Raw genomic sequence first — 23,582 nt, forward strand, 5'->3', positions numbered from 1 at the left:
ATTTGCTCTCCTTTTCTTCTTGGTGGTAGAGGTCACGGATTTGGATGATGTTGTCGAAGGAGCTTTGGTGAGTTGCTGTAGTGCATCTTGTAGATGCTACACATTGCTGCCGCTGTAAGCTGGGTGTGGAGAGAGTGACTGCTTAAAGTGGTGGATGGGGTGTGAATCAAGCAGACTGCTATGTTCTGGATCATGTTCAGCTTCTAAGTGTTGTTGGAGCTGCACTCATCCAGGCAAGTGGAGAGTATTCCATCACAGTCTAGGCTTGTGCCTTGTAAATGATGGTCAGGCTTTTGAGAGTCAGGTGGTGAGTTATTCGCCACAGAATTCCCAGCCTCAGACCTACTCTTGTAGCCATAGTATTTAAATGGCTAGTCCAGTTCAGTTTCTGGTCAATGGTAACCCCAGGATGTTGATAGTGGGGGATTCAGTGATGGTAATGCCATTGAGTGTCAAGGAGAGATGGTTGGATTCTCTCTTGTTGGAGATGGTCATTGCCTGGCACTTGTTGTGGTGTGACTGTTATTCCCACTTATCAGTCCAACACTGATTGTTGTCCAAGTCTTGCTGCATTTGGACATGGACTCCTTTGGTATCTTAGGAGTCATGAACGGTGCAGGATATTGTGCAATCATTTGCGAACATCCTCACTTCTGACCTTATAATGGAAGGAAGGTCATTGATGAAGCTGTGAAGATGGTTGGGCCTAGGACACTACCCTGAGGAACTCCTGCAGTGATGTCCTGGGACTTAGATGATTGACCTCCAACGGCCACAACTACCTTCCTTTGTGCTGAGGATGACTCCAATCAGGGAAGAGGTTTCCCCAATTCCAATTGACTTCAGTTTTGCTCGGGCTCCTTGATGCCACACACAGTCAATGCTGCCTTGATGTCAAGGGCAATCACTGTCACATCACATCTTGAGTTCAGTTCTTTGCCCATGTTTGACCAAGGCTGTAATGAGATCAGGAGCTGAATGGCCCTGACTGCCACTGAGCAGGTTATCGATGTGAATGTGCCACTTTGTAGCACTGTCGCCAAAACTTTCTGCCGCTTTTCTGAGGATCGAGAGTAGACTGATGGGGCGGTAATTGGCTGGGTTGAATTTGTCCTGCTTTTTGTGCAATGGACATACCTCAGCAATTTTCCACATTGCTGCGTAGATGCCAGCGTTGCAGCTTTACTGGAACGGCTTGGCTAAAGGCACGGCCAGTTCTGGAGCAAAATTCTTCACTACCGCTGCTGGAATTTTGTCAGGGCCAATAGCCTTCGCAGGATCCAGTGCCTTCTGCCATTTCTTGATATCATGTGGGGTTAATTGAATTGGTTGAAGACTGGCATCTGTGATGCTCGGGACCTCTGGAGGGGTCCAAGATGGATCATCCATTTGGTGCTTCTGGCTGAAGACTGTTTCAGCCTTGGTGTTTGGCTCCCTCATCATTGAGGATGGGGATGTTTGTGGAACCTCCTCCTCTAGCTAATTGCCCACACCGTTTATGACAAGACTCTGGAGCGTAGATCTGTATGGCCCCTCACTCTACCATTACCACCAAGCCAGGGGAATCAACTCTGTCTTAATGAAGAGTGCTGTTGGGCATGCCAGGAACAGCACTAGACACACCTAAAAATGAGGTAAAAACAAAAATAGCTGGAAAAACTCAGCAGGTCTGACGGCATCTGCGGAGAGGAATACAGTTAACGTTTTGAATCTGTATGACTCTTCATCAGAACTAAGGAGAAATAGAAATTAGGTGAAATATAAGCTGGTGAGGCGGGTGGGACAGGTAGAGCTGGATAGAGGGCCAGTGATAGGTGGAGGCAAAGAAGAGATTGCCAAAGATGTCATAGGCAAAAGGACAAAGGGATGTTGACGGTGGTGATATTAGCTAAGGAATGTGCTAATAGGTGACATTAAGGGTAGAAAGCAGGACGAGCAAGTGACAGATAGCCCTAGTGGGGGTGGGGTGAGGGGACACATCTTCCCTTCACCCCCCCTGTCGGCATTCTGTAGGGACCATTCCCTCCGGGACACCCTGCTCCACTCCTCCATCACCCCCTACACCTCAATCACCACCCACAGCACCTTCCCATGCAACCACAGAAGGTGCAACACCTGCCTCTTTACTTCCCCCCTCCTCACCATCCAAGGGCCCAAACACTCCTTTCAAGTGAAGCAGCACTTCACTTGCACTTCCCTCAATTTAGTCTACTGCATTCGATGCTCCCAATGCGGTCTCCTCTACATTGCAGAGACCAAACGCAGACTGGGTGACCGCTTTGCGGAATACCTCCGGTCTGTCCGCAAGCATGACCCAGACCTCCCTGTCGTTTGCCATTTCAACACACCACCCTGCTCTCATGCCCCACATGTCTGTCCTTGGCCTGCTGCAATGTTCCAGTGAAGCTCAACATAAACTGGAGGAACAGCACCTCTTCTTCCGATTAGGCACTTTGCAACTTTCCGGACTTAACATTGAGTTTAACAACTTCAGATCATGAACTCTCTCCTCCATCCCCACCCCCTTTCCGATCCTCCCTTTTCCAACAATTTATAATTTTTAAAATATATTTTTTATATATTTTTCTTTTCCCACCTATTTTTATTATTTTTAAATTTATTTCCATCCATTGTTTTATCTCCACCTCTCAGCCTATTTCAATCCCTTCCCCCCACCCTATCCCCACTAGGGCTATCTGTCACTTGCTCGTCCTGCTTTCTACCCTTAATGTCACCATTAGCACATTCCTTAGCTAATATTACCACTGTCAACACCCCTTTATCCTTTTGTCTATGACATCTTTGGCAATATCTTCTTTGCCTCCACCTATCACTGGCCCTCCATCCAGCTCTACCTGTCTCACCCCCCTCAACCAGCTTATATTTCACCTCATTTCTATTTCTCCTTAGTTCTGATGAAGAGTCATATGGACTCGAAACATTAACTGTATTCCTCTCTGCAGATGCTGTCAGACCTGCTGAGTTTTTCCAGCTATATTTGTTTTTGTTTCAGATTTCCAGCATCGCAGTATTTTGTTTTTACCTAAAAATGAGGTGTCAACCTGGTAAAGCTACAATGCAGGACGACTTGCAACCAAACAGCGGAAGCAGTATATGAAAGACACAGCTAAATGATCCCACAACCATTAGATTAGATCTAAGCTCTGTTGAATTGCCACATCCATTTGTGAATCGTAGTGGACAATTAAACAACTAACTGAGAAGGAGACCCCACAAATATCCCCAATCTCAATGATGAGTGAGCCCAACACATCAGTGGAAAAGATTAAGCATTTTTGCATTTGTATGCTCTCTGGTACTCCTTACTGAATCACAGTTAATCGCTTGGCTTGGTGGTAATTGTAGAGGGAGGAATATGCCAGGCCATGAAATTACAGATTGTATTTGAATACAGTTCTGCTCCTGCTGATGCCCACAGCACCTCATGGATGTCCAGTTTTGAGCTGCTAGATCTGTTCCATCCCTATCCCATTTATCAAGATGGTAGTGCCACGCAGCACAATGATGGAGTTTCATAGTGTGAATACCAGACTTTGTCTTCCCAAGGACTGAGCAGTGGTCACACCTATCAATATGTCATGGACAGATACATCTACAACAGGTAGATTAGTGAGGACAAGGTCAAGTGGTTTTCCCTCAATGTTTCACCCAATCTGCCTGATGTGCCCTTTCGGACTCGGTCAGCTCGGTCAGTAGTGGTGCTACCGAGCCACTCTTGGTGAAGAACATCGACGTTCCCCCACCCAGAGTACATTCTGTGCCCTTGCTGCCCTCAATGCCTCTTGCAAGTGGTGTTCAACATGGAAAAGCATTGATTCATCAGATGAGGGAGGATGGTAGCTAGTGATCAGCCAGAGGTTTTCTTGCCCATGTTTGACCTGAAGCAAAGAGACTTCATGGGATCCAGAGTCAATTTTAAGGACTCCAGGACGACTCCTGCCAGGCTGTATATCTCTGATCCAGCATCTCTTAGATCTATCCTGTTGGTGGCACAGAACATCCCAAGAGATGATGATAGAGGAGTCTGGGGGACCGTGGCTGTATAGTATGATGTAGTGAGTACAACTATGACAGCTTGATTATTCTGTGGGGCAGCTCTCCCATTTTTGACATGAGTCCCGCAAGTTGACTTGAAATGCAAGAGTCATTGATGATAAATGTGGCAAGGTTTTCACCTGGCTGGCTGAGTTTTAGAATACCTTTTGGAACTTGAACTAAATTTGATTTTGGAAATGAACTGACAAGAAATCTTTGTTTAATATCAAGATAAGAAAAACTTAACAAAGGTTATACCTACAGAAGAAAAATATGTCGTGGTCAAAGCTTGGTAATGGAAAATTAACTAAAACTGTCCAACAAGGATGTTACTCATAAACTATATAATTATATAAATATAAGTTATTGTTGTATCTCGCTTAGAAAAGTGACAATTCCCAATGCCTCTTATCAATGAGCAAGACTCCTTGCTGGTAGCATGAAATTAGAAAACCACCCCAATAAAGCAACAAAACTACTATGTTCCTCATTTATAAGGTGAGAAATCTGAATAATAGCACGCAAAGCATAATTTCATTGTTCATACCTTGATGATTGACAAGATACTCAAACATGGTTTCGTTGCTATTTTCAGGGATCATAGGTAGGCTAAGTTTGCTGTTGTGTTTTTGGAGGAATTGCTCAAGTTTAGCTCTGCTGTCTAATTCCAACAGGGCACCAATACTCCACATCAGCACAAATACAAAAAGCCGCTTAAGTTGCAATGCATCAGAAATTCCTCCATCTTCCTTTGAAGGAATCAAACCGTCGAGCAATGTAATGGACTAAAGAGAGAGAAAAGTTTACATTGTTAATGAATTTCTCTTTAGGACTTAGATATTTTCTCTCAAGGAAATATTAAGGCTGTTAAAGTATTTTTCAAATGTACATTGACATCCCAGTGAAGGATAGTACTCACATATCAATATATCATGACAGGCAATTGAAGAATATAGATTCACAATTCAATATTCCATGTGGGGAGTGCTTAACTCTACAGCTGTCAGAGAGTTGTGATTTAGAGGTAGGAGCTACATCAATGAGAAGGATCACAAGTCATTTCAGCTTGCTGCCAGACATTTGTCAGGGTGCTGGTAGTCACTCTATTGGGCATTATAGAATCACAGAATCATGGAATGGTTACAGCACAGAAGGCCATTTGGGCTGTCATAGTTTTGCCAGCTCACTGCAAGAGCAATTCATCCAGTACTACTCCCCTGCCTTTTCCCCATTTTGCAAATTTTTCCCCTTCGGATAATGAACCAATTCTCTATTGAAAGCTCTAATTCAACATGCCTCCACCATGCTTTCAGGCAGTAAATTCCAGACCCTAAACACTTGATGTATAAAATAGCTTTACCTCATGTCAGCTTTGCTTCTTTTGCCAATAACCTTAAATTTGTGCTGTCTGGTTCTCAATCCTTCCAGTTTCTCCTTTTCATCTGTCCAGTCCCCTCATGATTTTGAATACCTTTATCAAATCTCCTCTCAACCTCTTTTCCAGAGAAAACAGTCCCAGCTTCTCCAACCCATTTGTGTAACTGAAGTTCCTCATCTTGGAACAATTCTCATGAATCTTTTCTGCATTCCCTCTAATGCCTTCACATTCTTTGCTAAAATGTAGTGCCCAGAACTGGATGCAATACTCTAGTTGAGTCCAAACCAGTTCTTCATACAAATTTATCATAACTTCCTTGTTTTTGTACTCAATGCCACTATTGATAGAGCCCAGGATCCCCATGCTTTATTAACCTTTCTCAATGACTTGTGCACAAATGCCCTCAGGTGCCTCTGATCCTGCATCCTCTTTAGAATTGTACCCTTTATTATATATAGTCTCTTCACATTGTTGCTACCAAAATGAATTACTTCACACTTCCAAGTTTCATGCCATCTGCAAATTTTTAAATTGTGCCTGATACACCAATGTCTAGGTCATTAATATATAGCAAAAAGAGAAGCTGTCTAACACCGATCCTTGGGGAACCTTCCTCAAGTCTGAAAAACAGCCGTTTGCCACTGCTCTGTTTCCTGTCACTCATCCAATTTCATATCCATGTGCTGCTGTCTCTTTTGCTCCATGAGCTCTAACTTAACTCACGAGTCGTTGTGCGGCACTTTATCAAATACCTTTTGGAACTCCATGGATAGCACATCAACCATATTACCCTCATCTGCCCTCTATTTTACCTCATCAAAAAACTCAAGCAAGTTAGTTAAACATGATTTGCCCTTAACAAATCCATGATGGCTTTCCTTAATTAACCCACATTTTCCCAAATGACTTAAGTGTTTTCCTGAATTATCGTTTCCAAAATCTTCCCCACTAAGCTAAACTGACCAGCCTGTAGTTGAAGGGTTTATCCTTGCACCCTTTTTTGAACAAGGATGTAACATTTGCATTATTACTATCCCTTGTTATTTAATTATAACTTTATTCTTTAGATCTGATTAATTGATTGAGCACTGATTTGTAATTATATGATAAAGTATAACATTGACTTCAGTTTTTTTAATCAATCAATTTAGCCTTACTTTAAATTTGATTAATTTAGTGTAAATTAGAAACTCAACAGAAAACTCACCCCACACGACTCCTTGTCCTGTGACTTTGCTTTTAGGACAGCCCGATCCTGCACAACTTTGGCTCTCACCTCCCATTCTTCTTAAATCTCCCCTCAACTTCTACTCTTTTAAAACTTCACTTAAAACTTTTAATTTCTGAAATTCTAGTTTAAATTAGTGTCCTTGTTTAGCTAGGGAAAAATGATTACTAAACAAAAACAGAATTACCTGGAAAAACTCAGCAGGTCTGGCAGCATCGGCGGAGAAGAAATCAGTTAACGTTTCGAGCCTTCATGGCCCTTTGGCAGAACTGAAGCATAGTTAGAAGAAGGGAGAAATATCTAATCATTTGCCCACTTTCCTCTGATATCACGCTTTGACTATTTTTCTCTTTTTCAAAGCCACTCACCCTGATCCCACTGACTCCCCACTGGTGCTTTTAACTATGGATCTCAAACATTGTTCCCTCTCAGGATCTCACCCTGACTCCCCACTGCTGCTTTTAACTATGGATCTCTAACATTGTTCCCTTGCAGGCTGTTGCCCTGACTCCTCACTGCTGATTTTAACTGTCGTCCTCTGGAACTGGTTGTTAGGAAATAGAGACAGTTTAAGTGAGCTATATTTATACTTTGTGGGTGTTAGGAATGAGTTTTAGCTTTAAAGTTCAAATTTGATTTGTATTTCTATATGTGTGTGTTAAGAAAGGTCAAATTGAGTTTTAGTTTCACTTTAAAAGGTGCTTGCATTTCTAATGAGAGTTTTACAACTGTAAGCTAAAGTTCGTAAACAAACAAGAGTAGAAAAAACAGTGCTGATGCCTAGCAACTGGTGTCCAGAAAGACAGGCCCCTCCCACAGACACACAGAAGAAACTAGAAAACAGCAGTTTAATTTGGAAGCTGTTGGAGTTCAGTTGGTTTTGAAGACAGCTGCCAAACAGAAGCAACCTGGAACGGACAGATAGCTAGTTCCAAGCTAACAAAAACAGAAAATGCTGGAAAAACTCAGCATCTGTGGAGAGAGAAACAGTTGACATTTTGAGTCCGTATGACTCTTCCTTAGGGCATTGAAGAAGAGTCATACAGACTTGAAACATCAACTCTGTTTCTCTCCCCACAGATGCTGTTAGACCTGCTGAGTTTTTCAGCATTTTCTGTTTTCGTTTCAGATTTCCAGCATCTGCAGTATTTTGCCTTTATCTAAGTTCCAAGCTATAACTGGTTGAAAATAGTTGCCAAAGAGAGACTGGAGCAAAAGGGACAGATAGCAAGTCCCAAGCTAAAGAAAAAACCCCAAAATCCAGGGGAGCAGAACAGGGGAAAGTCCTAAGCAGGCCTTCTAGTCTAAGGAAGGACAGGCACCTGGAAAAGGTCCTGTTAAGTAAAGTTAAGAGTGAGGGGCTGAGAGAAAGGCTTCAAGCTTCAGATTTAAAGAGACAGAAGCTGGAGAAAGCAGATTTAAAGCGAGAACAGCCTGCAAGAGGCATGAAGGTCTCCAAAGAGACAACTGAAGGTCTGTAACACTTTGCTATAGGCATGAGAAGCACTGGTACTGTTGATGACTGAGTCGGTGAGAGAGAATGTGTGGAAGACAGCTTGAATGCATGTGGTGACCTAGGGAGGAACATCAGAAGGAGAGTTCGATACCCTGGAGGTGAACCTTTTCAGAAGGTTTCTGAGAGAAACTGTCAGTTTGGGAGAATATTCCAAAGTGAGTTCTTGAAGAGTGGAGATTGGAAACCCTCATTTGAAAGACAGAGTTCAGTGAGACTGGTTGACTCATGGTGTGACAAGCATCTGGGGGGTGGAGTTGAGCACAGCATGTGGTTGAGGTGGCATCTGTCACTTGGTTTCAGAGTGTGGTGTGTCTGACCACAGGGAGCCTATTGGTTTACATGGACTGTGTATTCACTGTGAACATTAAAGTATAAGATAGCTTTTGTAACTTGTGTTATCCTTACAAATCTGTATATATCTGTAAAGGTATAGTTGTGGGTGAAGGAGTATTGTAATATAGTTAATCTTTTCTTGTTTAATAAATGTTTTATGCTTTTGTTAAAATTTCATTAGCTGACTCTGGTGACTCTGTTCAGTAGCTACTCTCCACTTTCCTAAACAAACAAATACAAGTTAGGATCTATCAAGCTGGGTTCCACCCTGGGATCAGGCTTGTCCAGGGGTAATCTCGGCTGTGGGTCATATTAAAGTGGGGGCTTGTACAGGATTTGAAATGTGGAAAGCGGGTGATTGGGCGCAGAATAATAATTGGTTCAGGATTTATTATTATAAGTTGGGATTGGAAATCCTTGAATATTAGTGGGATCTGTGAGTCCTTATAAAATGAGCACATGGAGGTAAAGAAGTACTGGGTGTAGGATTTGGAGTTGCCGTGAGGTATTATATGGGTTGGACTTTGAAATGGCTTTGGAGGTTGCTAAGACTTTTTTACAGGTGGAAAATGTAACCCTGGCTGGTTTACAGAAATTAACCAAGCTGATGGAATTGACGGATAAGCTGGAGTTAGAATTACCCAAAGAAGGGGCGAGAAAAGCAGACATAGTTGGGATAAAAATTCTTTCGAGTTATTAACAGTCACAGATTGCAACTCTTTTGATTACAATCACAGTTCTTGGTTTCCGGGAGTGGGACATGAACCCACAACCGTCTGATTCAAAGGCGAGGGTGCTATGAACTGAGCCACAGCTGACACCTTGACATAGTTGGGATAATAGCACAGCATTTAAAACTGGAAGGGATAACAGAGAGACCATGTTCTCCAGGGGTTGAGACACAGCTGGAGGTAGTGAGACTTAAGTTTCAAATGAAGCAACTTGAATTGAAGGAAAAAGAAAAAGCAAAGGCAGAGAAAGAAAAAGACAGAGAATCAGCATTGAAACGACTAGAGGCAAAAGACAAAGAAAAGGAAAAGGAAAGATAATTGGAAATGAAAAGGCAAGAGGCAAAAGAAAAAGAAAGGACATTTAGGAAGCTGGAATTGGAATTTCAGGCAAGAGAGAAGGAAAAAGAAAGGGAATACCAGCTTAGAAGGCTGGAAGTTGCTGAGGAAAATTCTGATTATGAAGAAACCTTCAACCTAAAACCTTAACCCATTTTCACTGATGAGGAAGCCCAGCACATCAGTACAAAACATAAAGCTGAGGCATTTGCTCTCCTGCACTCCTTTCTGAACCATGGTTAATCACCTGTGATTGATTATAGGGCTCTGTCCTTAAAGGGCCAGAGACCATTAAATTAATCAGCATTGTGTAAAGATTCAGATGCATTGGACTACATTTTTACAGTGCATAAAGTGCTCTTCTGCATTCTACAGTCTTGAGAATCAAGGCTTTGGAACCGTGTGGTTTGATTCTAAAGTCCTGATATCTAATGAGCCTTTGAAGCACTCTTCTGGTATGCACTAGATGCACAAACAATGAGCCATACAATAACACTGGCAAGTCATTGCAATTCTCATGAAATAAATAAAAAATAATCAGCCAACAAAAAAGTCCCTTTGAAAATAACTTGCCTCTCTGACATTCTCATTAAACTGCAATAAAACAATGCTAGCAGTCACCTTCAAGCTGGGTAAATTGCAGGGCTGGATTAGTCACCTTAGAGCAAGCCATGCATTAATAATGAAGCCATCTGGTGAAACAGCTGTCTGGACATTTGTAACGCCTGCCTTTATTGATAATGTTGCCATATTACCTATTTTTGAAACATTGGCTGAGCTCCAAGCCTGACTAATGCATTGAGGATTGTAGGCGATTGTTTACATAGCTTGAAGAGGACTGTTGGCTTTGTTTGATTGGCAGTTTAATGCACTTGTAATAACTTTGTCTTTATTTCTATTGGTTTTTCAATACCTATTTATTTGGATAAAATTAGGAAAACATTAAGTGGATTAAATGTTTCTTCAATGGGACTTTCACTGCCTGTGTTTGATTTGATAGTTTTATGAAAATGAAAAAAGGTAACTTTTTTCAAAGGGATTTTTGAGTGGCTTATTCTTTCTCGTGAGCATTTCAAAGACTTTGCCAGTGTTATTTCTGGCTCATTGGATCTGTGCCGAGTGGATATTGGGTGGGCATGGAGAATGTATAGGTGGCGTGGAGTTGGCATAGGAGATATGGGGAGGAGTATGGGAGATATTGTCAAGAAGATATAATGTTATTGTAAATTATTTTAAAATAGTGTTCTGGTGGGGCCTGTGTCCATGCATGTGTCTGTGTGTGTCTTAATTAGATTAAAGCCAGCTAGTTTGAATGCTTTCATGTATAGTAGTTTTGAGATCTAAATTAGGTAAACATAAGGAGGGTAAGAAATAAAGTGTAAATTTGCATTTGTTAAAAGAAACCATTCAAGACTGCGGGTGAAATCTTACACCTAGCTAGAAGATGCCAGCAACGCATTTATTTATTTTCAGTTTACTAATAAAATTGGTGGGATGAAAGGATGTTATTGTTAGAAGAGGTAAAGTTAAAAACCTAGCGATACAATGGAAAACTTACAATCAAAGAGAAAGTTATGTATAAAGGAGAACGTGTGTAAGGTAGAGGCATTTTAAGATCCAACAAGTGTGAGAAGCTTCCAGCCTGTAAGCCTTAAGCTGCTGTCTGCAAGGACCCAGAGCTGAAAGAAACTCATTTTGAATGCAACTGTCCAGGGTGTGCTTTGCCAGGTGTCTGTTTAAATCTATGAGATTTACTGTTGCCTTAACGGGGGTGTAACTGAGAGTCAGATTAATTAGGGGATTTTTGTAGTTATTATAGTAGTAATTTTGTAGACGTGCGTATGTGTTTACAATCTTTCTTGTATTAATAAATGTTTAATTCAGTTTTATAAAAAACCCCTTGACAGGTAGTCTTATTACTACTGAATTCAAAGCCTACATCTCGAAACATTCAAATTGCAAATATTGGTTATGACAGTTGTTTCAAGTTTCCCTCTGGGATTTGAATAAGTTGGCCTTTACCATTGGCTGTGTCATAATAATGTGAGAAAGGAATGGAGGGGGCATGAGGCGGGTGATATTGAGGGGGTTGAGAGTGAGTGCTAAGGGACTAACAGCCATGAATAGAACTGGGCTGTGTCCCAGTAAATGTGCCTTCTAATCTGCAAGCCTTTATTGCCTTGGGCCTGCCTCAGAGGTGGTGGCCCCGACTCCAGCCTATGCTCAACTCCTGGAGACCAAAATGCTGGGTGAATGCACTGCCTTTTAGAAGTCAGGAATGAAACACTGGGAAATGGCCCAACTCGCAGTTACCTAATTGAAGATGAGCATTTGGCCCAATATTTCAAGCCTATGCTCTTTCATCAGTATATTCTGTGCACCTGACCTTATTTGATCTGAAACAATGGGACTGTATGGGGTTCAGAGTTAATGTTGAGGATTTCCAGGGCCACTCCTGACTGTGTAGTGCTGTAACAGCTCTTCCAGTAGATTTGTTCTGACAGAGGGAAGGAACATATTCAGAAATGGTAATGGGGGGGTGGGGGGTGGGGGGTTGGGGGAGAGGGTGAACAGAGTTACCTTTTCTTTTCATCAGAAAACCCTGTTTTTTTCTCCACAAATACTATTTTAGATTTCCAACATCCACAGTACATTGCTTTTGTATAGTATTGGAGGGTATGACTAAAAATATACATACATACACAGGTGGCATTACAGTAGGGAAGTTTCCAACCTGCATGATGTAGTTGCACTCCAGAAGCTCCATTACTGGATTGAGATTTAATTTCATGAATTCATAACTATCTTCAAAGACTTTGTCATACAAGCCTTGTAGAATTTCGCCCTCCCTAGGAGTACGTCTGTTTAACCAAGCCTGAAAGGCAAAGCATAGAAAATTTCATAATGATGAGGGAAGGGAAGCAATTCATGCCTCGATTTAACATGTAAAATGTTTTGAATGTAGGCAGGAGACATTAATAGACTATTTGTACAAAGCAATAGTGCTTCTCTCATCATTGTTTAATAGCCATTAGCAAAAAAAAATGTTTGCAAAGTAAAGGCTTTTGTAAGATGGTTATTAATAAGCTATGCTGCAGCATTCTGCAGTGAGTCAAATTGAAAAGTGAGTATTTTACAACAGCCTAGACCAATTAAAAGACTTAATGAAAGAGAAAATTATATTTGTAAATGTGGAAAGAGATGTAAGATGCAAATTAGAGATTTATTTTTAGATATTTTAGTCTAAACATGGCAAAGAATTTCCTTGGAACGGCTTCAGCTCCATCATCACCATAGCTTAGTCGGAAACCTACTCACACAGGTAAACAAAGAGTTATCATCAAACTTCTGACAAAGTTATGGTGGCAGGGTTGAAGCAGCTCTGAAGAAATACTAAGCCATGTTTCCTATTGTAATGGAAACAATACAGCCAGCTCTCTCTTCCTACTCGGCTCCATAGACAAGGTTGTAGAGTTCCCACTATATTCTGCGGATCAGTTGTAAACAACCAGGCAGAGAAGGTCACCTGACATAGAGATTCTACATGCCAGTGAGCAACTTGGGGAGCATATTTCCTTTGGGAAATGCAAGAGAAAAATTGGTTTTACTGAACTGGAAATATTTGGAACAAATGTTACAGAGCACAGACCTTAGCAGAAGCAACAGATTATACTTGGTGAATCCAAAACCAACAAAAATCAGTGTCTTTATTGGACAGCAGGAAGGTGATTGGATGATGAAAATTAATGTTGTCGTTTTCCCTTTAAGTTAGGGCAAAGGGCTAAACTCATATCCTGTGTTATGTGGGAACTCCAGGACACTTCTCATGTCCTCGAATGCTGCAGGTGCAGTAAGTGTCATCAGCTGGAATAACTCATGCTCCAGGTTTCAGAGCTTGAGCACAGCTGGCAATACTGCAGTGTAGCCACAGGCTGAGAGGTATGTGGATAGCATTTTTCAGGAGGTGAGGGGAGGAGGGGTGGCATCATCCTGCAGCTTAAAAGTGTACAGGGCACAGGCAGAAAGGCAATGGCTGGGGACAGGCAAAGAAGACCAGGCAAATAACGCAGGAATCCCCCAGATGCATCTTGCTCTCTGACAGGTATTCAGGTGAGGATTCTGGAGAGTGCAGCCAGAACCAAGACAAAGGCATCATGGATGGCATTTTGGCTTGAGGTGGGGATAGAGAAAAGGTCAGGAAAACAATAGTGATAGTTCACACAAGAAGTTGGGGAACAGACAGGCATTTCTGCAGCTACAGACGTGATTTCAGGATGGTTACATTGCCTCCCTGTTGCCAGAGTGCAGGATGTCACTGAATAGCTGCAGAGGATTCTGATGGGGGAGGGTGAACACTCAGGGGTTGTGGTCTATATTGGTACCAGCAATATAAATAGAAAGAGGGATGAGGTATTTAGAGACAGATTTTAGAAAGCCAGTAAAGATATTAAAAAATAGGACTTCAAACGTAGCAATCTAGATTACTAACATGCAATGATGACTAAAAAAACAAAAATGCATGACTGGAGAGAAACTTTCAACTGAAGAACCATAGGACACAAATTTAAAGTAATTGGTGAAAGAATCAAAGGCAATATGAGGAAAAATGTTTTTGTGCAGCAAATAGTGCTGATCTGCCCAAAAGGATGCTGGAGGTAGATTCAGTTGTGGCTTTCAAAAGTGAATTGGATAAGCACTTGAAGGGAAAAATCTGCAGGCCTACAGGGAAAAGAGGGGAAAATGGAACTAGCTAAATTGCTTTTGTAGAGAACTGGCATGGGCTTAAGGAGTTGAATGGCCTCCTTCTGAACTGTAATCATTTGAAGCTCTACAATTCTATGTGCAGGATGGATGGCTTTAGATTCCTGGGATAATGGAACTGATTTCAGGGGGCAATGGGGCCTATACAAGCTGAAAGTGTTGCACCTCAGCTGTGCTAGGACTAATATAGTGGTGGGGAGGTTTGCCATTGCTGCTGGGGAGGCTTTAGGTTAGTTTGACAAGGGGATGGGAACTTTTTGTAGGTTTTGAAGGAAGAGAAGCAAAGTTGAAATTGGAAAAGAAAATAGTAAGTAATTATGGAAGGTAAATAAAGCAAAGGTTAGAAATAGATAACAAAGGAATTATTCAGTAACTAGAGGTATATAATTAAATGCAAAGAGGCTAATGAACAAGCCAAATCACCAGAGGTTATAGGTAGATACTTGGAAGACTGATATTGCAGCTATAACTGAAACATGACCTAAGGAAGAGCAGGAATGGCTTCTCAGCATTCCTGGCTACAGGGTTTTCAGATAGGATAGAGAGGGTTATGAAAGGGAGGTGTTGCAATATTGGTTAAAGAAATAATCACAACTGTGAGGAGAGATGATATGCTTTAAGGATCATCAAATGAGGCCACATGTGTTGAATTGAGGGATAAAAAATGGGACAATCACACTGCTAGGAGAAAAGTATAGACTTCCAAACAATCAGAGGGAGATAGAAGAGCAAACCATGTTGGCAAATTGCTGAGAAGTGCTGAAACAATAGGCCAGTAATACAAGGGGATTTCAACTACTTTATTATCAGTGTACCACCCTCTGGGTATTGAAATTACTTTTGTATTCCCTATTTGATTTCTTGGTGACCATCTTAGATCGATGGCCTTTAATTTTACACTTCACAATACTCTTTCTCTGTCTACTCTGTCAAACCTTCAATGATTTTGAAGACCTCTCTTTGGTCATCCTTAAGTTTCCCTTTTACAAGAACAAAGAGACTCAACTGTTCATCCTTTCCTGATAGATGTAACCTTGCAGTTCTGGTATCATCCTTGTAAATCTTCCATGCACCCTCTGTGCCTCTAATTCCTTTTCATAATATAGCAACCAGAACTGTGCTTAGTGAAGTGGGATAAATGAATTGATTTTATTAAGATTGATATTAAAATGTGCCTTAATAGCTTTAGAATAGACAAATGTTGTTATGAGAGGTCTTTCTAGGAATGATGGGAAGTTTAACCAATACTATAGGCATGATGGGATCCTTGGCCAAGGATAGTTCCAGAGGCGGCTAGCCCAGCAGTTGCAACAGCTTCAACAGTCATTCATTGTTGAACAGGACAAGAAGGAGATAAGGGAGAACTGAAGGCCATACCCAAGGCTGAGGGATGAGGTAATGGGAACATCTTAACTCTGTTTCTCTCTCCACAGATGTTGCCAGATCTGCTGAGATTTGCCAGCACTTTCTGTTTTTATTTCAGATCTCCAGCATCTGCAGTATTTTTCATTAATCTTAGCGTGTAATTCCTTTTTCCTAAATTTATTCTTTCACAGGGTGTAATGCCTTGCTAGCCAGGCCAGCATTTATTGCCCATCTCTAAATGCCATTGGGTAGGTGGTGGTGAGTGGCCTTTTTGAACCGATGCTCTCCATGTGGTGTAGGTACACCCACAGTGCTGTTAGGGAGGGAGTTCTAGGGTGTTGAATCAGCAACAGTGAAGGAATGGAGATGTAGTTCCAAGTCAGGATATTGTGTGGCTTGAACTGGAACTTGCAGGTAGTGGTGTTCCATAAGAGCATAAGAAATAGGAACAGGAATAAACCATTCGGCCCCTCGAGTCTGCTCCACCATTCAATAAGGTCATGCCTAATCTTCTTGTGTTTTGATTTCCACATTCCCACCTAACCCCGATAACCTTTGAATCTCTTGCCTAACAATAATCTATCTACCTCTGCTTTAAAAATATTCAATAACTCCGCCTCAACCGCCTTCTGAGGCAGAGAATTCCAAAGTCACGCAACCCTTTGAGAGAAAAAAATTCTCATCATCTCTGTCCGAAAAGGGTGACCCCTAATTTTAAAACAGTGCCCCTTAGTTCTGAACTCACCCACAAGAGGAAACATCCTTTCAACATCCACCTTGTCAAGGCCTTGTTCAGGATCTTTTATACTTCAATCAAATCACACCTCACTCTTCTAAACTCTGGTGGGAACAAGCCCAGTCTGTCCAACCTCTCCTCATAAGACAACCCACTCATTCCAAGTATCAATCTAGTAAACCTTCTCTGAACTGCCTCCAATGCATTTACACCCTTCCTTAAATAAGGAGACCTAAACTGCACATAGCATTCGAGGTGCAGTCTCACCAATGCCATGCATAACTGAAGCATAACATCCTTACTTTTATGTTCAATCCCTTTCATAATAAAGGATAGCATTCCATTAACCTTCTTAATTACTTGCTGTACCTGCATACTATCGTTTAGTGACTCATGTACTGGAACACCTAGATCCCTCTGAACCTCAGAATTATGCAGCCATTCACAATTTAAGTAATGCTTTTTTCTTCCTGCCAAAGTGAAAAACTTCACATTTTCCCACATTAAACTCCATTTGCCAGATCTTTGCCCATTCACTCAACCTACTTATATCCATCTGCAACCTCCTCATGTCCTCTTCACAACATACTTTCCTACCTATCTTTGTGTAATCTGCAAATTTAGCTACCATGCCTTTGCTCCCCTCATCTAAGTCATTGACGTAAATCATAGAGTTGAGGTCCCAGCACAGACCCGTGGGAATCCAATCGTCACATCCTGCCAGTCCGAAAAGGACCCATTTATGCATATTGTCTACTTTCTGCCAGCCAATCTTCTATGCATGCTAATGTTACCCCCTACACCATGCACTTTTATTTTCCATAATAACCTTTGATCTGGCACCTTATCAAATGCCTTCTGGAAATCCAAGTACAGTACCTCTACAGGCTCCCCTTTATCCACTGCATGTTACTCCTTCAAAATACTCCGATAAATTGGTTAAACATGATTTTTCTTTCACAGAACCATGCTGACTCTTCCTAATTGCCTTGAGCTCTTCTAAGTGCCCAGCTATAATCTCCTTACTGACTGATTCTAATAACTTCCTCATGACAGACATCAAGCTAACTGGTCTATCGTTTCCTGTTTTCCACCTCCCTCCCTTCTTAGATAAAGGGGTTATATTTGCTACTTTCCAGTCTGGTGGGACCTTTCCAGAATCTAGTGAATTTTGGAAAATTAACACCAGCACATCGACTACCTCATTAGCCACCTCTTTTAAGACCTAGGATGTAGTCCATCTGGACCTGGAGACTTGCCAGCCCGCAGCTACATCAGTTTGCTCAGTACCGTTTACCGAGTGATTTCAATTTCATCAGGTTCCTCTCTCCCTTTCACCTGCTGATTGGCAGCTATTAATGGAATGTATTTTGTGTCCTCTATAGTGAACACAGAAACACATTATGTGTTCATTTCTTCTGCCGTTTCCATATTATCTACTATTAACTCCCCATGGTCACTCTCTAGAGAACCAACACTCAGTTAACTTACTCTTTTCCTTTTTAAATACCTGTAGAAACTCTTGCTATCTGTTTTTACCTGTCTAGCTAGCTTCCTCTCATACTCCAATTTCTTTCTCCTGGTTAACCTTTTAGTCATTCTCTGCTGTTCTTTATATTCTGATCAATCATCTGACCTGCCACTCATTTTTGCGGAGATGTATGCTTTTTCCTTAAGTTTGATGCTTTCCTTAACATCTCTAGTTAACCAGAGTTAACAGTGGGTCCTCCCCTTAGAATTTTTCTTTATAATAGGAATGTATTTGTTCTGAATACTCTGAAATATCCCTTAACTATCTGCCACTGCTTCTCTATTGATCTATCCTCTAACCTAATTTCTCAGTTCACTTCAGCTAGCTCAGCTTTCATTCTCACATAGTTGCCCTTATTTAAGTTTAAGATACTACTCTTAGACCCACTCTTCTCCCTTTGAAACTGGATGTAAAATTCAATCCAATTGTGGTCGCTGCTACCTAGCGGTGCCTTTACTCTGAGGTCATTAATGAATCCTGTCACATTACATAATACCAAGTCTAATATAACCTGCTATCTGGTTGGTTCCAGAGCACGCTGCTCTAAGAAACTATCTCAAAACTCCTCATCCAGCCTACTACCAGTTTGTATGTTTGTATGTAGATTAAAATCACCCATGATTATTCCTGCTGCACTTGTCCTTCCAGGTGGTAGAGGTCATGGGTTTAGAAGATGCTGTCAAAGGAACCTTGGTGAGTTCCTGCAGTGCATCTTGTAGATGGTACACACTTCAGCCACTGTACATGGGTGCTGGAGGGAGTGAATGTTTAAGCTGGTGGATGGAGTGCTTTGTCCTGAATGCTGTCAAGCTTCTTGAATGCTGTTGGAGCTGCACTTATCATTCACTGTGTGATAATTATGGTTTTAATTAGTGTGTAATATACCTTTAAAAAGATGCCTGTTAAGGAAGATCACATGATTTTTAGTATCCAGTAGAAGAGTAGTGTGGGCTACCTCAATAGTTAGTAGTTAGTAATGTAGAGATAGAGTTTGAAGTGAAAAGAACATGTAGTGCTGCTGAGTACCTTTGTAAATAGACTAAAAGTTTCAGCTAAGAAGTGTCTGCTGATCAACTCTATCAAGAGTACCAACTCAGTCACCACTCACCACAAACTGGCGATCAGGATCCACAGGGCCCAACAAACTGAAGACGAGGATAAAACAAGTTTAACAGAAGAAATCAAGTGAAACGAAATCGGCATTGTATCTCAGCCAGTAATTGGAGGTGGAAATTCTGTTTGAATCAATGAAGTAATTCCTCTCAAAATGCTGCAATTTGGAAGAATTGATCCTTTTCATCCAGCAGATGATTGGTCTCATTGCATTGAATGTCTCACATTCTTTTTGTGAAGTGAACAAAATTACAGGGGAAGAGAAGAGGCGAGCGGTCCTCTTAAGTACATTTGGGAATAAAACCTAAGGCTTGATTCCAAGCTCGACAGCACCCAGTGCCCCAGATTCGATAAATTTTGATGAATTGGTGGACCCCGTGAAGGGTCATTATCAACCAAAGCCCTCAGTAACAATACAAAGGTTCAAGTTTAATTCAAGAAATAGAACCCCGGGTGAGACAGTTGCATGCTATGTGGCAAACTTGATGCAGTTAATGGAACATTGTGAGTTTGGTACATCTCTAAACAACATGCTCAGAGATTATTTAGTGTGCGGTGTGAATGAGGACATGATTCAGAAGAGCTTAACGAAGATGTAACTGGGAATCAGATTAACTAGGGGATTTAAAAGTTATTATGGCAGTAATTTGTAGGCATATGTATGTGCTTACAATCTTTTATTTTATTAATAAATGTTCAATTTAATTTTATAAAAACCTTTAAGACCCAATGGTCTTATTATTACTGAATTCAAAGCCAGCATCTCGAAACATACACATTGAAAATTAGTTGTGACAGTTGTTTCAAGTTTCCCCCTGGGATTTGAACAGGTCAGCATTTACTATTTGCTGTGTCATAACAGGGAACTTTCATGGCAATAACGTTTCTGCTCACTGTTGATGCCCACTCAAAATGGATGGACATATATGAGGTGAAGTCACCAATGTTGACTGCTACAATTGAGGAGCTACGTCAAAGTTTTGCCATTAACGGATTACCAGAAGTAGTTGTTTCAAATAACAGCATTTACGAGTGCTGAGTTTCAACAGTTTATCAGGCTCAATGGTATCACTCATGTAAAAACTTCACAGTACCACTTTTCCTCAAATAGACTGGCTGAAAGGGTGGTTCAAACATTCAAGGCAGTCATGAAGAAGCTAAACTGGAGACTCCTTAGCAACCAAGCTAGTACGCTTTCTTTTACATTATAGGACAACCCCTCACACAACAAAAGGTGTCACACCAGTGGAGTTATTGATGAAGTGCCATCTCAGGATGACATTGAGCTTAAAAATGCTGAGTTTAGAGGGGAAGATGGAAATGAGCTAGGGAAGCCAGAAAACTAGACATGACTGGCAGTCGTGAGAGGAAATTTACTGTGGGAGAAACATTATATGCAAAGAACTTTAGAGAAGACTAAAGTGGTTACCGGGTGAAATAAGTAGTGACTGGACCTCTAGCTTACATGTAGAGGTGAAGGCTGAGTCATATGGAGACATGTGGACCATTTGAGGAAGAGAGAAACAGATTATCAAGAATTGAGTACTCTCAACAGGTCAGCATTCCCTGTTGAGAGTACTCAACCCAGGTCAGACACGTCTGATGTTCCTGTAAGAGTTGAGGATATAGAACTGTAGGTGCCCTCTGAAGCACTTGATGTTCAGGTAACACCAGAAAAGGAGGTTCCTGACAAAGCATCTGAAGTTGTAGAGCTGAGACATTCTACATGCATAAGGAAACTACCAGAAAGACTGAATTTGTAAATTCCTTACCTAGTGTAAATATTTTGTTGTTTTGAGAAATTTGCACTTGTAAATATAAAATGTATATTCGAGTAAAGGGGGAGGGATATGGTAATTATGGTTTTAATTATTGTGTGATTTACCTTTAAAAATAATGCTTAAGGAAGATCACATGATCTTTAGTACCCAGCAGGAGAATAGCGTGGGCTACCTCAATAGTCAGTAGTCTGTAGTGTAAAGATAGAGTTTGAAATTAAAGCACATGTGTAGTGCTGCTGAGTACCTTGGTAAATAAACTAAAAGTTTCCACTTAAGAAGTGTCTGCTGATCAACTCTATCAATAGTAGCAACTCAGCCGCCACTCACAACAAACTGGCGACGAGGATCCATAGGATCCAACACACTGCCACTTCTCTACCAGGAATCCCCACCTTGAAGAAGTTCTGCTCATCTCTCTGAAAAAAATTCCTTTTCTCTCTTGCATGTTGATCGCCTTCATTGCTTTCCATTTCCCTCCTGTTGTTTGATAAGTTGTTTACCAAAACTCGCTTTCACTGCCACCATCTCCTTCCTTGTGTCTTAAACTTAAATAAGGGCAAATATGAGGGCAAGAAGAAGAGCTGGCTAAATTGTACTGGGAAATTAGGTTAAGGGATAGATCAGCATAGGGGCAATGGCAGACTTTTCGTTATTCATTCTTGGGATGTGGGCATCACTGGCTTGACCAGCATTTATCCCTAATTTCCCTTGAGAAGGTGGTGGTGAGCTGCCTTCTTGAACTGCTGAAGTCCGTGTGGTGTAGTTATACACACAACCACATGAGGGAGAGTGTTCCAGGATTTTGACCCAGCGACAGTGAAGGAACGGTGATATATTTCCAAGTCAGGATGGTGAGTGACTTGGAGGGGAACTTCAGGTGGTGCTGTTCCCATGTGCCTGCTGCCCTTGTCCTTCTAGATGGTAGTGGTCATGGATTTGGAAGGTGCTGCCTAAGGAGCCTTGGTGAGTTCCAGTAATGCATCTTGTAGATAGTACACAATGCCACCATTGTGCATTGGTGGTGGAGGGAATGTTTGTGGATGGGGTGACAATCAAGCAGGCTGCTTTGTCCTGGAAGGTGTCAAGCATCTCGAGTGTTTTTGGAGCTGCACTCATCCAGGCAATTGGAGAGTATTCATCACACTCCTGACTTGTGTTTGTAGATAATGGACAGGAGTTGGGGAGTCAGGAGGTGAGTTACTTGCCGAAGGATTCCTAGCCTCTTAACTGCTCTTGTAGCCATAGTATTTATATGGTTAGTCCAGTTCAGTTTCTGGTCAATGGCAACCCCCAGGATGTTGATAGTGGGAGATTCAGCAATGGTAATGTCATTGAACGTCAAGGGGTGGTGGTTAAATTCTCCCTTGCTAGAGATGGTCATTGCCTGGCACTTATGTGGCACAGATGTTACTTGCCACTTGTCAGCCCAAGCCTGGATATTATCCGGGTCTTGCTGCATTTGGACATGGCCTGCTTCAGTATCTAAGGTGTCATGAGTGGTGCTGAAATTTGTGCAGTCATCAGTGAAGATCCCCACTCTGACTTTACGATGGAAGGAAGGTCTTTGATGAAGCAGCTGAAGACGGCTGGTCCTAGGACACTCCCCTGAGGAACTCCTGCAATGATTTCCTGAAACTGAGATGATTGACCTCCTCCAACCACAACCATCTTCCTTTGTGCTAGGTATGACTCCAACTAGTAGAGAGTTTTCCCATGATTCCCATTGACTCCAGTTTTGCTCCGGTTCTGCGGGGGAGGGGGGGTTTGCATGAGCATTGGTGTGAGTGACATACTTCACAATATAAGCATTAGGAGTCATAGTGTCAGAGTGATTGTGAGGAAGTGGTGGTCTGGTCAGCCACTGAAAACGTGAAGAGGACTCATTCAGAGGACTGGCCACTGTCATGAAGCTATTAATGTATATAATATTTTGGAAAATATTTTTATTTTAAAATAGAGGTCTAGTCTGTGGGTGTGTCTTAATTGGATTAAAGCCAGCTAGTGTGGGTCCTTTATGTACTAGTTTTGATATGTAAGACGGATAACATGCATTTGCATTTTTTGAATAGAGCATTCAAGAAGTGGGGTGAAAACAGACACCTTTCTAGCAGACACCAAGCCATATGTTTATATTGCTAATAAAATTGCTACTATGAAAGAGGTTTTATTGTTAGAGAGGTTTAGTTCAGAGGTTGGTGATACAATGAGAATTTACATTCAATGGGCGGTGGTAGGTTTATCTTCAGTAGTTTTCGGATGTGCAGAGCAGAGGCAATGTGAGATCAAAAGGCAGCTTAAACCTCCAACTGCATCTACAGGAACCAAAGTGAAAAGAATCTCATTTTGAGTTCGCAAGGTGAAAATGCTTTTCCTGGTGTCTGGTAAAATCTATGGGTTGCTGTTGGCTTAATGGAAATTAGTTTGGGAATTTGTTAAAAGTTATAATAGTAGTAATTTGAAGCTATGTGTATATATATTTTAACCTGTGTAAATTAATAGAATGTTTCATTTATTTTAATGTAAAACCTCGAGAATTGGCAGTCTGATTCCTGAATTTAGAGTCGCATCTCAAATATAACACTAAAAAATATAGGTTATGACAGTTGTTTAAAGTTTCCCTCTGGGATTTTTAAATAACTTAGCCATACCAACAGCATCGGTCATAACAGTCACCCTGAGACAGGTCTCTTGCATGCATGAAGCCCAGTCACCGTTTT

The 23,582-nt window shown here is 41.4% G+C and overlaps 1 protein-coding gene across 1 annotated transcript in view; it reads right to left on the minus strand.

Annotated features, from left to right (window-relative positions):
• LOC144681151 (dynein axonemal heavy chain 8-like) overlaps positions 1–23,582 on the minus strand; it is a 1,659,468-nt gene that overhangs the window by 218,920 nt on the left and 1,416,966 nt on the right. Inside the window, exons 51-52 of the mRNA XM_078542878.1 lie at positions 12,313–12,453; positions 4,604–4,841 (exon numbers count right to left, since the gene is read on the minus strand). Of these exons, the coding sequence (XP_078399004.1) occupies positions 4,604–4,841; positions 12,313–12,453 (379 nt within the window). The remainder of the gene's footprint in view (positions 1–4,603; positions 4,842–12,312; positions 12,454–23,582) is intronic.

Source organism: Cetorhinus maximus, chromosome 5 (genome assembly GCF_964194155.1).
Source record: "Cetorhinus maximus chromosome 5, sCetMax3.hap1.1, whole genome shotgun sequence".
NCBI lineage: Eukaryota > Metazoa > Chordata > Chondrichthyes > Lamniformes > Cetorhinidae > Cetorhinus > Cetorhinus maximus.